This window comes from Apteryx mantelli, chromosome Z (genome assembly GCF_036417845.1).
Source record: "Apteryx mantelli isolate bAptMan1 chromosome Z, bAptMan1.hap1, whole genome shotgun sequence".
Lineage (NCBI taxonomy): Eukaryota > Metazoa > Chordata > Aves > Apterygiformes > Apterygidae > Apteryx > Apteryx mantelli.
In genome coordinates this window covers 36,772,998-36,787,696 of record NC_090020.1, presented here as the reverse complement: position 1 = coordinate 36,787,696, position 14,699 = coordinate 36,772,998, and the positions used below count along the sequence as shown (strand labels likewise).

At 40.6% G+C, this 14,699-nt stretch overlaps 1 protein-coding gene across 1 annotated transcript in view; it reads left to right on the top strand.

Annotated features, from left to right (window-relative positions):
* Positions 1-14,699, top strand: part of ROR2 (receptor tyrosine kinase like orphan receptor 2) — a 149,542-nt gene that overhangs the window by 113,774 nt on the left and 21,069 nt on the right. Inside the window, exons 3-4 of the mRNA XM_067316213.1 lie at positions 780-1,067; positions 2,085-2,115. Of these exons, the coding sequence (XP_067172314.1) occupies positions 780-1,067; positions 2,085-2,115 (319 nt within the window). The remainder of the gene's footprint in view (positions 1-779; positions 1,068-2,084; positions 2,116-14,699) is intronic.

The window sequence follows — 14,699 nt, the reverse complement described above, 5'->3', positions numbered from 1 at the left end:
CTAAAACCCATGAAACCTGATTACTCAATATCCATACAGGCCTTTCTTTGTCCAGTTTAGCACTGTTTTAGCACTTGATGTAAAATATGGCAGCCTACAATCAAATAAAAGTACCATCTGTATCACAGGTTCTTTATGCAGTTAAGACATCCTTTCTTTAAATTTGCGTATGAACTTTAAAATTGACTTGCAAGACAAACCTATCCAAATCAGCTTCATTTTAAGATTCTTTCATCAGATGAGTATCTGGCAAGGCAAATTAGTAATATTTAAAAGTACTTTTTGCAATTTTAACAATTTGTAAGACAAGCACACGCCTGCGTAAGAAGATTAAGTGGTAAAATTATAGTGATATCCTACTGTAGTTGCAACTAGGCTTACTCTTTGTATGGAATAAGAGTGGGTTTTTCTATTATGCCATAAACTCTTTCCCAAAAGACTTACAAACTAACTAAAACAAGTCACTGTTGCTCCAGAATAGGTGCTCGTGAAGGCAGTTAGATTTGTAATGGTATTAACTCATACTTTATATGATTATACTTCATAATGTGTGTACGTACCTGACTGCAGATAAACCTGACGCCAATCGTGAAAGACAAACTGGAGCATGATGCTGTTTTAGATCTAAGAGAGTGAATTATATTTCTTTGGAGTATATGTTTGAAAGAAAACTCACATGGCTTCTGACACCAAGATCTGCTCATAAAAATGTGCCTCTGGGCAGTGCCTTATACCAGCCCAGCTGAAGTTTGATCCTTTCTGACCTTTTACCCTTCCAGGTTACTTTCTGACCTTTTTGGAGCCGGTAAACAACATCACCGTGGTCCAGGGGCAAACCGCAATCCTCCACTGCAAGGTAGCAGGCAATCCCCTCCCGAATGTCCGATGGCTAAAAAACGATGCTCCGCTGGTTCAGGAGCCGAGGCGGATCATCATAAGAAAAACAGATTACGGTTCGCGTTTGCGAATCCAGGACCTCGACACCACCGACACGGGGTACTACCAGTGCGTGGCTTCCAACGGGATGAAGACCATAACGGCAACGGGAGTCCTGTTTGTAAGGCTCGGTGAGTTTATGGCTTTTATAATCACTCCGGTTGCTTTATAGGCTGGGTATTAGTTTTCATAACGGCACAACGGGAAATGAATTTGGTGCTTTTTGGAAAAAAAAAAAATTCTCAGCGCGAAAGGAAATGAATAAAGCCACTACCAGGGGCCTCTCCCCCAGCGCATGGCTTCTCGGTTGAACTCGATACCCGTTTACTGGTAATAGAAGAAAGTAAATACAGATGGAATGGTCTGCAAATACATAGTGCAGAAAAAAATTATAAAGTGGTGCCACGGTAAAGTCTGAAAAGGTAATGTTTCATTGCTGGGGGGGTTCATTTTGCTACTGACCTGCCTTCCTTGTCTGCCCTTCAATAGCTGAACTTACACCGCACCTTTCAGGAAGTACCTATATTGCATTTTGGAGGCTCGATCATTCAGGCTGGAAGCCAGGCTTTTGCTTAGTGTTTTTGCACGTTTTGTTTGCAAGTGTTTCTGAAGTGGTGCGGAAAAAAATTTGAGAAACGTTTCCAAAAATTCCTTTTAATTTTGTGATAGTAATAGTTAACTCCCCAGTTTATTTTGCGGTGATTTATTAAATGTGGGGCACCATATCTTATTGCTGTTATGACAAAGGTTAAGGGCATGCCCTTGCCATATCATAAACTCTGATAGTAAAGCTCAGGTGGATTTGATAGGGCTTAGTACTGGGTAAGTGATGTGTCAAGACAGAATATTGTCAGGATAACACATTGTCTTTTTAACAGCCTATTTTTTATAACGGGAGACGTTTTCTAACAAAAATGAAGTCCGTTCAAGTTGCTGCCTGAACAGCCAGAAGATTCATGTGATTTTTATCTGTGGCTTCGAAAACAGCAATATGTAATTATGCGCCGGAAGCCAGAGGCTTTTGTTTGAACCTTGAGGCAAGCCTTCCTTAAAGAGACACCGTTTGCCTTCGATTGCTATTGACTTTTTTTATGCTGCCGTCCTTGAGTCAAACCTGTCAACAACGCTTCTTTGTTTTATGTTTACAGGTCCAACCAACAGCCCAAATCACAACCTGCAGTAAGTACTTTTTGGAAGTTACTTAATGAACTCTGACCAAATTTGTTCTGTAGGAATTTCATTTGTAAACACAGTTCATGCTGCCTGCGACCACCGCGTGTTTGCTAAAAATATTTAATCCAATTGAAACCTCTCAGAATGGCCAAAGCAGTCTCAGACAAGGATAGCATTGTGTTACAGTGGGTTTTGGTTTGATAGAAATTTCTTGAGCAACTTCTGCTTGCGTATTTCATATTTTAGAGAAGCAAAATACCACAAAGTCATCATGTTTGAACAGTAATCATTTATAGGGCAAGTATGAGCTGGACGAGTGGTTGAAAATGAACAGGTCAAATGCTTAGGTTGCTGCAGTTGTAAATTTACCTATTCCTATTTCCTAGCTGGAAAGGTCAGATAAAATGAGACTGGGATCCTGGTTTTGAGTGGTCAGTGTAATTTTGGCTGTTTTAGTGGTGACTTGGTGATTTTGGTTAGTTGCCTGGGCTCGCACGCTGATCCAGTTATAAAGATGAAAATAGATCAGTTCTGCTTCATCATCATTGCTTTATGTGTTAGTATTGATTTAAATCCTGTGCGTTGTATAATTTCTTGAGATAGATTCTGCAGTGGCTCAAATAACAGAATGAGGACTGCTGTCTGAGACCCTTGCATATGTTAGTTAATTGCTTAAAATCAGTGTTGGTGGTGGAAGAATTAAAAATAAGAGAAAAAGCAAATTCATAAAGGCACATGGATGTTTTTCACAAGTATCCTATCGAGCAGTGTTTGTGACCACTGAACTCCCAGTGGCTTGAACGGGAACAGAATTAGGCCAGTGATGAGTATTTTAAGAAGTCTTACTCGGAAATTTCACCTACTTTGAAACCTTAAACACTTTAAATAACTGCAGTGTGGTGACTGGTGATCACTAATCTGTCCATCTTATATGTACTTCACACAATAGTCTTACATACATAAAAATTAATATCACATGGTATACATTCCTGTATTTTTATATGCACAGAACGTGTAAGTGAATTTAAAGGATTTCAACATCATAGATTTTTCATGTTTTTCTTAAAATCAATTGCTAACTACCAAGGATTTAAAAACAGCTCTTGGTATGACAGTGTACAAAAAAAGTAATCACTTTTGTAACCACTGAAATCTTTCTTAAGGTCTTTCAGCACTTTACTTTATAAAACTGTTACACACCTGCTCTACAAAGAGAAAAATAGTCAGATATCAGGAAGCTGTCTGATCTTTTGCAAGGTCAGAAAGTGGGCACTGGTACAAGAGGCAGGAAGCTAAAATATGCACAGGGAAGCACTCGACTGCAGTTCAAAGCACACGGTCCATCTTTACTTCTGGCTTTTCCTAGCTTTTGACTGCTTGACAAAGCAACCTTTACCTTTTTGGAAATATAGGTTAAAATAAAGAAAGAAAGAACTCCAAAAAGTCCTATCAAATTTCTATGTGGGCGAAAAATGATGTACATGTCATTTGGGTCTGAAGCTGGTTTGGGATAATTACACCTCTAAGACTGTGCTGTACCACCTGTATCAGCAGTGTAACTGGAAGCAGTGTAAAGCTGTGCCATGATCTTTTTGGAACTGCTATTAAAAGGTGAAGCGAAGAATATCCTCACTAGGAGACATTGAAAGGAAAGCTGAAGCTTGAGAAAAACAGGTTCAGGTCTGAGTTCTAGCGAGGAGTCTTCTGGGATTTAGCCTATCAGGTTTTCAAGGGTTACAGGTCCTTCTGCCTCGTTTTATCCCTGCTCGTTTTTCGATTTTCTTGTTTCTTCCTACTTATCCAGGTTTTGTCCACTTTTCCCAAATTCTTATCCTTCCTTCTGACACCCTTTCTTTCATTTTTACTCTTTTCATGCCTCACAGTTGTTCCCACCTTCCTCTGCTCTGCGCCTCCTACCTACTCTTGCAACTAAACTACTGTTATTTGGCAGTGGTGGTTTGGTTTGGTTTCAAGAACGGATTATGTTTTTTTACTGAATATTTTGTATTAAACAGCATAGGTCGAATTGTAGGCTCAAAAAGAGGAAAGGGGGAAAAGAGGACTGAACTCGCTAGCGGCTAGTGAGAGCGGAGCGCCGGAGGAACGGGTGGGAACAAAGGGCTCTTTCTCCCTGCTGGCCGCCCGGCACAGCCGCGCGTTGAACCACCCGAGTACCGTTTCTCTTGGCATTAGTGCCTCCCAAAAGATACGCTTCAGTGGAAGTGCTGAAACCTAAAACCATTGTATCTTAGCTTTAAACTATACCTAATGAATTATTAAGGGATAAGAAACCTTTGCCTATGTAGATACCATCTTGCAAGGCATTTTTATGTAATCCATGTGTTCTGCTGTGGGTTTCTAGGAATCATATAGCAATTAAGGATTGCCATAGATCAAATGCCGCATTATGCAGTCCGATTTGCCAGTGCACAAAAGGGCCCTGACTTTCAGATAATGAGGTTGAGACTTTTCCTTAAAAATCTTAAAGTAAAAATTTAAAACCAAGTACATAGTTTTAAACTGGGGTGCACGTGGTGGGAGATGTCTTTATTTTCTGTGAAGGTCTGTATCTGTACAAATCTCTAGAGATTTTTCTATAAAAATGGAAAAATACAAATCGATCCAAATTATGTTGGTTATCAAAAGTATTAAAATCACTGAAAGCATTAAAAGCTAGTACAAATTGATTTACAGAGGAAAGAAAATCAAAACACAGTCATAAAACTAGGCTCTGATGAGCCTTTGCTGTCCAAAGGAATGTAGTATCCAAAGGAACTAGAGGACTGTTATACTAGAGGACGGGCCAGCAGGTTGAATTCTTTCTCTCACTTCATAATGCCTTAACAGTTTGTATCATTAACACTTTACACTTTTGTCTTTCTAAAGAAAGCGACATGCTGTCCATTCAAAAAGATGCAAGTGCGGAAATAAAGCAACTGGGAAGCAAATGTCAGTGAATGGTATTTTAACATAATTTAAAATTAAGTGATAGATGTTACTGTCTTGGAGTCTAAGAGCAGGAGGGCAGAGACAGCTGCCTTTCCTTCCAAAAGTACTGTTCTTACAAGATTATTTTATTCTAAAAGACCAGTGACCCCTACTCTAACTTATTTTTCTCTTGAATTGAACTGTAAGATTGAGTCTCACCCCTTGTGCAACTTCCTGACTTGAAGTTGTGAGTGGCATACTCATTAAGACTCTGTCACTGTAATGGGGCCACCTTGAAGGGGACTTGGGATGGAAGATACCTAAATGTTTCCTGCTCTAGGGCTTCTGGAAAATCTGACGAGGCTTTAGAAGAAGTGAGGCAGACACAGCAGAGCCAAAAGAAGTAGTTATAAGTTAAGCCCTTGCAAAGTGCAGCTGAAGAGAAGCTGCTCTGTTACAGTGGTGTCCATTTTTCCTGATGCCATCTACTAGGGCTGGATGCTGGGAGGTGAATGTCTCCGTCCAAAGCCCTGTGCAGGGGAACCCGGCTGTCTAAGAAACTATGTGAACGAACTATGAGAAATCCCTGTCTTATCAAACCCTGACTAATATCTGTTCTGAGCTGAGTCATTAATTCCTGCATGCTGAATCCTTAGAAGGAGAAACAGATGGAAAGAAACACCCTAGTCATAGCAGAAGTCACTGCTGCTTTGGGCAGGAATTTTTGCTGTACCAGCCATTCAGCACAAATTTGCATTCTCCCATCCCTTGGTTCATTCAGGTAGTTTGGGGCAACAGTAAAAATTAAAAAATTCGGTCCATTGAATAAAATTAGTGAAGGAATTAGAATTTAAGAAAAGCAGTTCTTTCAGACAAAGCAGAGTGTCTTTAAAAACTAGTAGCACCTCAGAGTTAAAACACTGGTGAGGAACCCATAGGCTGGGGTAGTCAGTTTGTTCCCTATGGGCCTGCATAGTCCATCACTCCCATCGCAGGGCCAAAGCGCACCTCTCCTTTGAGCCCAACGGGGGCCTTCCATGTGATGTGACGGGTGCTCCTACAGCCATATGGTGGGGACAAGTGTGTTTTCATGTGACAAATGTCTGAGTAATTTTAAGATGGAGAAGAGGCAAGAGGGTCCTTGGGAAGAGGAAGCAAGGGAGTGGATCTGAGCACTTCACCCCAAAGCCACCTCCCTGCTCATGTCTGATGGACTTCCAGCAAAAAGGCAGTAACTGAGAGGGAACTTAAAAATGTTTTTGCAAGCTGGATCTGGCTGCCAAGGTGAAGGTACCAACATTGCATTAAAAGGGAAGAATAATTTCCTTGCCTTCGATCAGCAACACAACTCATATCTTCTCCCTCTCCTTGGGTGGTGTAAATGCTCTCCTCTAGTTTCAGTCCAGTTCAGCCACTGATAATAACATTTTCAGTGTCATACAAGGTTTTCTTTAAATTCTATAAGGTTTTCTTAAAAATTCACAGGCACAAATATTTTATACCCAGTGCAACAAAGTTATGCCATTTCAGGAGTTCCTTTTTTCTATTCAGGCCCATAAGGACCAGGTGTTCAAAGGTGGTGCTCCTGCAGAACCACATGTGCACCTTTTATTTCATCCAACTTTTCACTTGGCTGAGATGACCATATCTGAAGTGGATATATTTTTTTCTAAGATATTTGTGGTAATGTTTTGAAGTTATAGAATAAGTGCATACTTTGTATTCTGGTTTCCGGCTTTAATGAAGGAAGAAGAAATATTCTATGATTAAAACCCTGGACTCTGATTTTAGAGATCTGGATTCAATTTCTGGCTATGCCCCTGCCTCCATGTGTGGGAAGCTGTTTAACCTTCGTTTCTCCATTTTTTTTCTGCATGAAATGGAGATGGCCAGTCTTGGGAATCTCTTTGCCTTCCCTTGTTGTGGGATGAGATCATTTCAAAATGTTTAATGTACCTTCTCTCCCTGTAAAGCAGGGAATGTTCTTCCTATTTTACCAATGAGGAGCTCAGGCACAGATTATCCGAAGCTGGTCTACATTAAACAGCATGTATTTGCCTTGGCAGATTTCCTGGCTCCCTGACAACCCAGTCTGGGATCTGGCTGGAACATGCTGCAATTCCCTTCTAGCCTGTGCGTCTCAGTTTTGTGGACTTTTTTCCTGCCCTTCACAGCAAGGCATGAGGGTGGAGGCGAGGCTGGATTTCAGCCTGGTGCGGGACTGGGGCTCCTGTCAGAGCATGGAGATGCAAAATCTCAGAGCTGCTTCTGGGCCCGTTAATTTTAATGTCCTTTGACAAGTTGTTCAGGCCGAGACGGGAAATTTGCAAAGGAAGGGGGAAACTGAAACCAAGGCTTCCATGGTGCTGCACTGAACCAGCCATTGCACCTCATTTTTCATGCTGTTCTTCTACCTTATCTATTTTGAGAGCGTAATTTTGGGGTACAGTGATTGTTTTTTTACTGTGGCTCTATAGCACCGAGCCTAGTAAGGCTGATGTGTGTACTGTGTCACAAATAATATATATTACTGAAAATTTTGTCTGTCCAGAACCATAGAGCACACTCAGAGGAAGCTGTGACCTCTGTCTTATTACGGAAATTCCCTAACTTACTTTTGTGGTTTGGAATAATTTGATTTTGTTCAGGAAAACCTAGAATATGAGTAGTTTAAGGGAGAATTAAAGAGCAGGGGAAGTACTGGTTTGGGTTGCTTTGCACAGCGCTAGATCCTGGCTTCTTCCCACATTACCCTGTTTCTTCAACTTTGATTTTCCACTTAAATCTTGTCTAGTCTTTAATAAATAAATGATGAAGGATCTAGTACACTTTATGTTATTTAATGTTAGAAATAGAAATGAAATGTGGGCTTAAAAAAATGACTAATTTAAGTTCCAGGTGTGTATTTAAACTATTATGCTTAGTACCTTGGAGGTAGGTACAAATGTCTGTATTTCTGCAACTTGTTATCCAGCAATACAATTGTGAGTGGTAGTCTTTTTCTTTCTTTTAGAAGAATGAGAGAACTAAGGAAGGAAGCAAATGGGGAATATTGGGAAAAGGTTGTGGTAATCTGTCATGCTCACTAATTCATACCGTCCAGACATCCAAAAACCAATGGGATGCTAAACGTATATGTAAAAGATGATTAAAAGTAGACCTCCAGGAAAGCTTTACCTTCCCTGTGCTACCCTATAAATCAGATGCCCCAGCTCCTTAAGATGTAATAGAGCTGCTTTGCACTGCATTACCTGGTTAGAAAGCCAAGAGACCAGCCTTATGGGACTCTGCTGCTGCTGCAGCAGCAAGGTTTCCAAATAGTGCAGGAAGAAGAGGCCATCAGTTACACTTCTGTGTAATATTACAGTTAAACTAATTTAGGGTTAAATGTGAGGCAGTACCTTCCCACTTGTGATTAGCAGGGCCACCAAGAGAGTGTTTTATGGGTTGGACAGGGTATGATGAAGGTAGGGCTTGCAGTTTTGCCTTTATATATGGGGCTACAGCAGGCAGCGCACCAAAGCACAAGAATATTTTCCTCTCCTAAAAGTTCTGCTTTGCAAAGTTTAGAAATTTAGCTTGTTGATAGATATTAAAGGAAGCTGATGGTTTCTGTAGGGGAGGACTTAGGCACAGCCTGTGTGCTGGCAGAGCCTCCTTCCTCCTTTGCAGAGCAGCACCTCGTTTTTTCATGGCTGGCAGTGAAGCTGTAAGGTGCAACTCTGGGATGTGCAACATACGGCCAGGAGCCAAATGCAGCTCTGACTTTGTAAAAAAAAAAAAAAAAAAAAAAAAGCACACCCAGCACGCCCTGCTCTAGTGAATACAAGCTAGCTGAGCAGCAGCAGGTGCTTGTGTTTGGGCAGCTCGGGGAAACAATTGGTATTAATTCACCAAAGAAGTCACAAGCAAAATAGGACATTTTTTGTTCCTTTTAAGGCTATATGTAAATTGATATTCAAAAGAGTAATGGCCCTTGGGCTCTTGGCAAGTAGCTAGTGCAGCTGTTGGACAACCAGTGATCTTTAGTTTGTTTCGATTTTACTTCCTCCCTCTCTCCCTCCCCTTCCCTTCTTCGTTCAGTAGCTTAAATGGCTTTCAAAGTATTTATTGTATGTCCTACAAAAGGACAGTTATATGTCCCTGTGACTTCCTGTCATCATTTGATGCCCCACTGAGTTTAAATAGAGTTCCTTAGGATGCTGGATAGCCTTTAAGTACATAGAAGGAAAGGGTGAATATTGTAGTTAGGCACAAAGGTAAAGGAACACTACTCTAGCAAAAACCGGGTAATTAAAAAAAATGAGTTAGTGTTGTAACACTGTGCCACAAATCATCCTTTCAATTTTTATGGCTTTATAGTTAATTTTTCCTTACTTTTGTGTTATTCTTCTCTGCTCCAATTTGGAAGAATCACATAAAATATAAATGCAGCTCATTTACTGTGCTTGAGAAAAGGAGAAACAGATTTTACAAACTTTAAATTTAAACATTTCCCTTCAAACAAAATAGCATTAAGAGTGATAGAAGGTATTATTTTAAAAAAAAAGTGAAAGAGAAAAGAAAAAAGTAGTAAGGAAATCTGTTCTTTTAAATTGATACTGCTCTTTTAAGTCTAAAATTTAAGGTGTTGGAGGTAATATTTCTCTAAAAATAAAATAGCAAGAAGCATGTCTCATCAGCAGTATCTCTCATGTTCTGCAAAAATAGCATTCACAAGTGTCCCATTTGTCATGAGAACATTATGAACGAGGCAAAGGATTAATTTACATGGGAGCCATAATTTTATCACGAAAATATTCAGTATGCAACAGAAATTTTGATTTTACATGTATGTGCACGAGTGCACGTAACTTGCATGCACACACACAGATGCACACACTTTTTTTCCCAAAATTTTTTCCAAAAGTTCAGTTTGCAAGCTGGAAAGAACTCTTCCTCCCCCCCTCCCCACACACTTTCCTTCAAGTTGGAAAATCACTCTCGCTTTAGTCAGTCTTTGGTGGAACACAGAAGTCTCAACAGGCCGGCCTGCATACAGTCCTGATATGTTCACCTAGCTCAGTTCTGCAAAATTAGCTTGAAAAGCTCCAATTTTTAGCCCACCTAATGCCAATAAAGTGGTTTTATGTTGTAAAACAATGAGCAGAGGAGTAAAAGAAACACATGTGATGTTACTTCAACAAGTATCCCCAAAAAATAAGCGAGGCCAACTCAGCAGTGAATAGTATAAGAAAAAATATTGTTTAGCACAGGAACAAATCTTGTATTCTTTGAACAAGAGCAGCGCGGACTGTCTTTCTATTTTCTCCTGTAATAGATCGCAGTTTATTACATTACGTAAATACATATTCATAACTGTCAGATCTGCTAAATCGCATGGGAATCTGAAATTGAGATCAAGAGCATTCCTGGGAGTATGCTGTGTTAACGAAGTTCAAATACTGGAGCTGCTTTCTGAATCTGAGCTGCGGTGGTTCAGAAGGGGTGCGATAGTCCCTGTTCACTGTTGGTAGCTGCAAGGTAGCGTGTTTATTCTGCATTTGGTAATTAATGTGGAAAAGAGTCTCAGCGAATTATGAAGTTTTACTGTGGGTTTTTTTCTTTCACCATTAGTTTGGGGAGAAAGAGAGAAGCAAAAACGTATTGCAAGATTATGCAAGACTGTGGAGTGGGTGATTCACCATTACTCTGAGAGACAGAGCAGTATATGCAGCATCCTGCTTTTCAAGCATTAAGAACGAAATGCTGACATGCTAAACCTAGGAGCAGCATTCTATTTCCTAATTAAGTTTCTGAAGTATTTGTTTTGATTAATGAAGGGTTTATTAACTTTAAGCGTGATTAGATTAATTTATGGAGCTGCCATGCTGGTACAATTGCTACTTACCACCTATCAAGCTAATAATGTTTGCGTAGCATTGTGTGTGTGTCGTCTGAAAGTAAATTATAGCTGTGATTTTCCATGTGAGCTGTTTTGCTGTGCCTGAGATACAACGCCGTATCCGCTATTATATCGTAGGAATGTCTAGATGGAAAAATGTGGCACTCGGCCACTAATTAATTCTGCAAAGGAAGAAGCAGAAAGAGGAGCCTTTAGAAACAAGGTGTGCTATACACTCAATGAGGGACTTTTAAGTCAAAAGGAAGAAAAGTGAGGGGAAGTGATAGTTTGGCATCACATGAGTGCTGGATGTGTGCAGAGGACCCCCAGGAGTTAGGGGTGCTGCCAGCCCCAGCAAAGGGCGGCTGCCGAGCCTTGGCCCCTGCTCGGCCGCTGCAGCCACACGTTGCCCATTGCTACCCAGAGGGTAGGAAGTGGCTGTGAGTAGTGGAGTGTATTTTTATTTCCACTTCTTGAGAACTCCGGAGGCTTTGACAGAAACAGGCATAGAATTTCCTGTATAGGGAAAGAAAGCTAATTTTCCTAATCTGGAAAAAAATCAACAATTCTATTGTGTGGAATTACAATGGCACAGCAGATTTATTTTGTGAGGACTGGATTTCTCCATTGCACCACCCGGACCTCGTCACTGGAGCCACCCGACACACGCAGAGTCGTAATAGCAGGCTGCTGCCTCCGTTAGAGACCAGTCCAGCAGAGGAGATGCACATCTGCCATCAGAAAGGAACAGTGAGACCTAGAAATAGTAGGTCTTGCCCCAGGTTCTGGGGGACTTCTGAGTGTAGCCCCTCCTGTGCATTGCCATCCTGCCTGGTCCTCCTGTTTCCAAGCCTCCATCCTCCCCAGGCGCTCAGCCTCCTACCTGCACCACGTTTAACCTTAGGCGCTAGCCTTGATGCAGGTGCCAAATGGTGTTGTTTTCCCAGACATGTCTGCAAAGCTTGGTGTAGATTGGATCTTTGGAGAACATATCGACTATGTTCTCATGGGCCTGGGCTGACCATATAAGGATGGAAATGTCTTAAAGGTTGGACAAATTTGGGTAGTGTTTCATGGCACCGGCAAAAGGCATCTCCTGGCAGGTCTCGGATGACTACTCAATAGCTTGGGCATGCTACAGCATCACAGCCAAGCAGCTGCTAGTGTTCGTGGTGGTGGGTTTGCTTTGCTTTGTGATATTTTTAGGGTTTTTTTTCATCTTAAAGGGCAAGATGGTAATTTTGTCTAGCCTCATTTTTTGAAATGTCTGAACTTAAAAAGAAATTAGCCTAGGACTGTAGACTGTTTCAGCTCAAATAAATTCCACAAAGTTAACAGCAACTGTGACAACAACCTCTAACGCTGGGAAATATTCTGAAACCGTAGCTCTGCAACATTGCTATATTAAGTAGTTCATGTTATATCTATATTAAATAGCAGAGAAACTAACAAGTTGCTGAGAGGCTTCATATTGTTGCTTAGATGTTTTTAAGTCATTTACTCTGGGATTTTCTGATAAGTGGAATATGCTAAATTTTTATTAAGACTGGAAAAATTTCTGTGAAGCTGACATGTTAACATTTTATGACTATAAATAGTTTATAGTTTTAATAAAAATGTTCTGGGAAGGACTTTGAAGATGAGCACTTCCATCTACATATAACTACATAAACTTGAACTTTGATGCTATGATAATTTCTGGCTGTATTACAAAGGGTTCTATGCTATTAGACATAATCTCTGTTTTAGCTGAAATAGCAAAGCCACCTTTTTAATTGTTATTTAAAAAAAAAAAGAAGAAAAGAAAAAAAATCATACCAATATGGTTTCTGTCATTTTTGAATTCGCTCAAATTCTTTCATAGGGGAACATCTTTTTAGTGCTACAGTCGGTTATAACTTTTCTAATTATGAAACAATTTTGAATATGGCTCTTAACCATTTTGTGCAAAAACGTTTGGACTTTCTGGCCTCCAATAAAAGCTAGAAAGCACTTTACAGAAAACTGCTTTATTTTACATCATTCAAGAAAAACTCGGAAGTGGAGAAGCATGAGGTACTTCCGTAGGACTTGTTTTGTTTGCTTTGCTTTGCTATTGTTCTGTCTTCTGGTAACCTCTTTCTTGTTGGATTTATAAAATTGGCTATTTCTGACCATGCCTTCTTTTCCTCGAGACCGTATACCTCCCATCTGAATCTGCCATTTGTATAAAGTTCCTGTAGCGACTACATCAACTGATTTTAACAAATTAAATGAAGATATAATACTTGTATTTATGCATATAATTTGCTTACACCAAGTGTTTTTCATGAGCTGAAGGCAAACAGAAAATTTATATTTGTGCATAGAATTTGCCCGCGTAGGCATAAATCACAACGCATGAATAGCTGCCCGGAGTGACCAAACCTGCCACTCCATCCTTTCCCAGTGGCTTTGCCGCGTCCCTGTGCAGCCGCCATGCCCTCCTAGCCCAGCTCTTTGGCTCATGTCTGTGGTGCCTTTTTGGCCGGTCGATGCTGAGGCCATGGCTCTTCTGAGCCCTTTCCGGAGCAGAGCTCCGAGTGCTCGCTCGGGTGACTTGGCACGAGAAAGGAGGCAGGATAAAAGCAAAGGCTTTTGCTTTCCTCGCGCAGTGGGGGAAATAGAGAGCTGATATCAGAGACACACTAGAAGGCTCATTGGGCTGCTGTTCTCCTTAGAGGTGCCAGAAGGAGGGGTTTTATTAGACAACCCTAACACACGGTGAGGGAAAATGTCTATAGCCTCAAAAAAAAAAAAAAAAAAGGAGGGTGGGTGGGGAGGGAGACTCATACCACTTTTTTTAGTGCGCCAGTGGCTGGAACGTGGCTGGACTAGTCCTGTGCTTCCATATGCTGAAATTCCCTCTCTGAAATTTAGTTATTCAGTGGCCGTGATTGTGACAAGGATGTGTCCATGAAAAACAGCTAATACTTAACACAACTGACTCACAAGCTTCCTTGAGCCTAACTCATCCGATGTCAAGATTTCGTCCCAGCATGTTCGCCCAATGCAACAGAGGGAGAAGTTAGAAAAATACCATTTCAGTCAATCAGAAGAGAGAGTTTGTAGATAGAAGTAACATTAGATCATCTGTTTGAAGTTACGTGTGGTAATTCAGAGGAGTCTGTAAGAGGAATAGTTGGTAATTTCTCCAGAGATTAGGCTCCGTTCCTTGCAGAAATTTAGGAAGTAAATGCCCCAGTTCAGTTGTGCTTCTTTCATCTTCACGTTGCATAATCTCCCTTTCAAATGACAAAATTCTTTATCTTCTGTCTGCTAACAACATCTTCATTGTATATGAGTGATTCAATTAAACTGATGTATCAGAAGCCAGACTTTTCACTGCTCACTGAGTAACACGATACTGGCTAATGGGTAGAACAGCACTTAGTAGCTTGTATTTCTGTAGGACCGCTTCAGTTATTTTACCCAGGTAACTGTAATAAGGGTAATAACTCTGGTACAGGGCTGATGCAGGGCGATTCTGTGGAAGAAATGAAGGCAATACCATTTGCTGTGGATTTTATCCGCTTAAAGGATAGAACGTAGTATCTTGACTTTTGTGTTCAAAAACACTACTGTTATAATCAGTTATGGAAATGAGGCAACAGGCTAAAAATAAGGTTGTTGGTTGCACGTCGCTGTTTGGCAAACAACTTACTTTTCTCTAGCTTGTCTTAAGCACTAAGTCCATTTGCAGTTGTGTTTTTACTAATGACAAGTCAATAAATTGCTTTATCTATTACCACGATTAAAA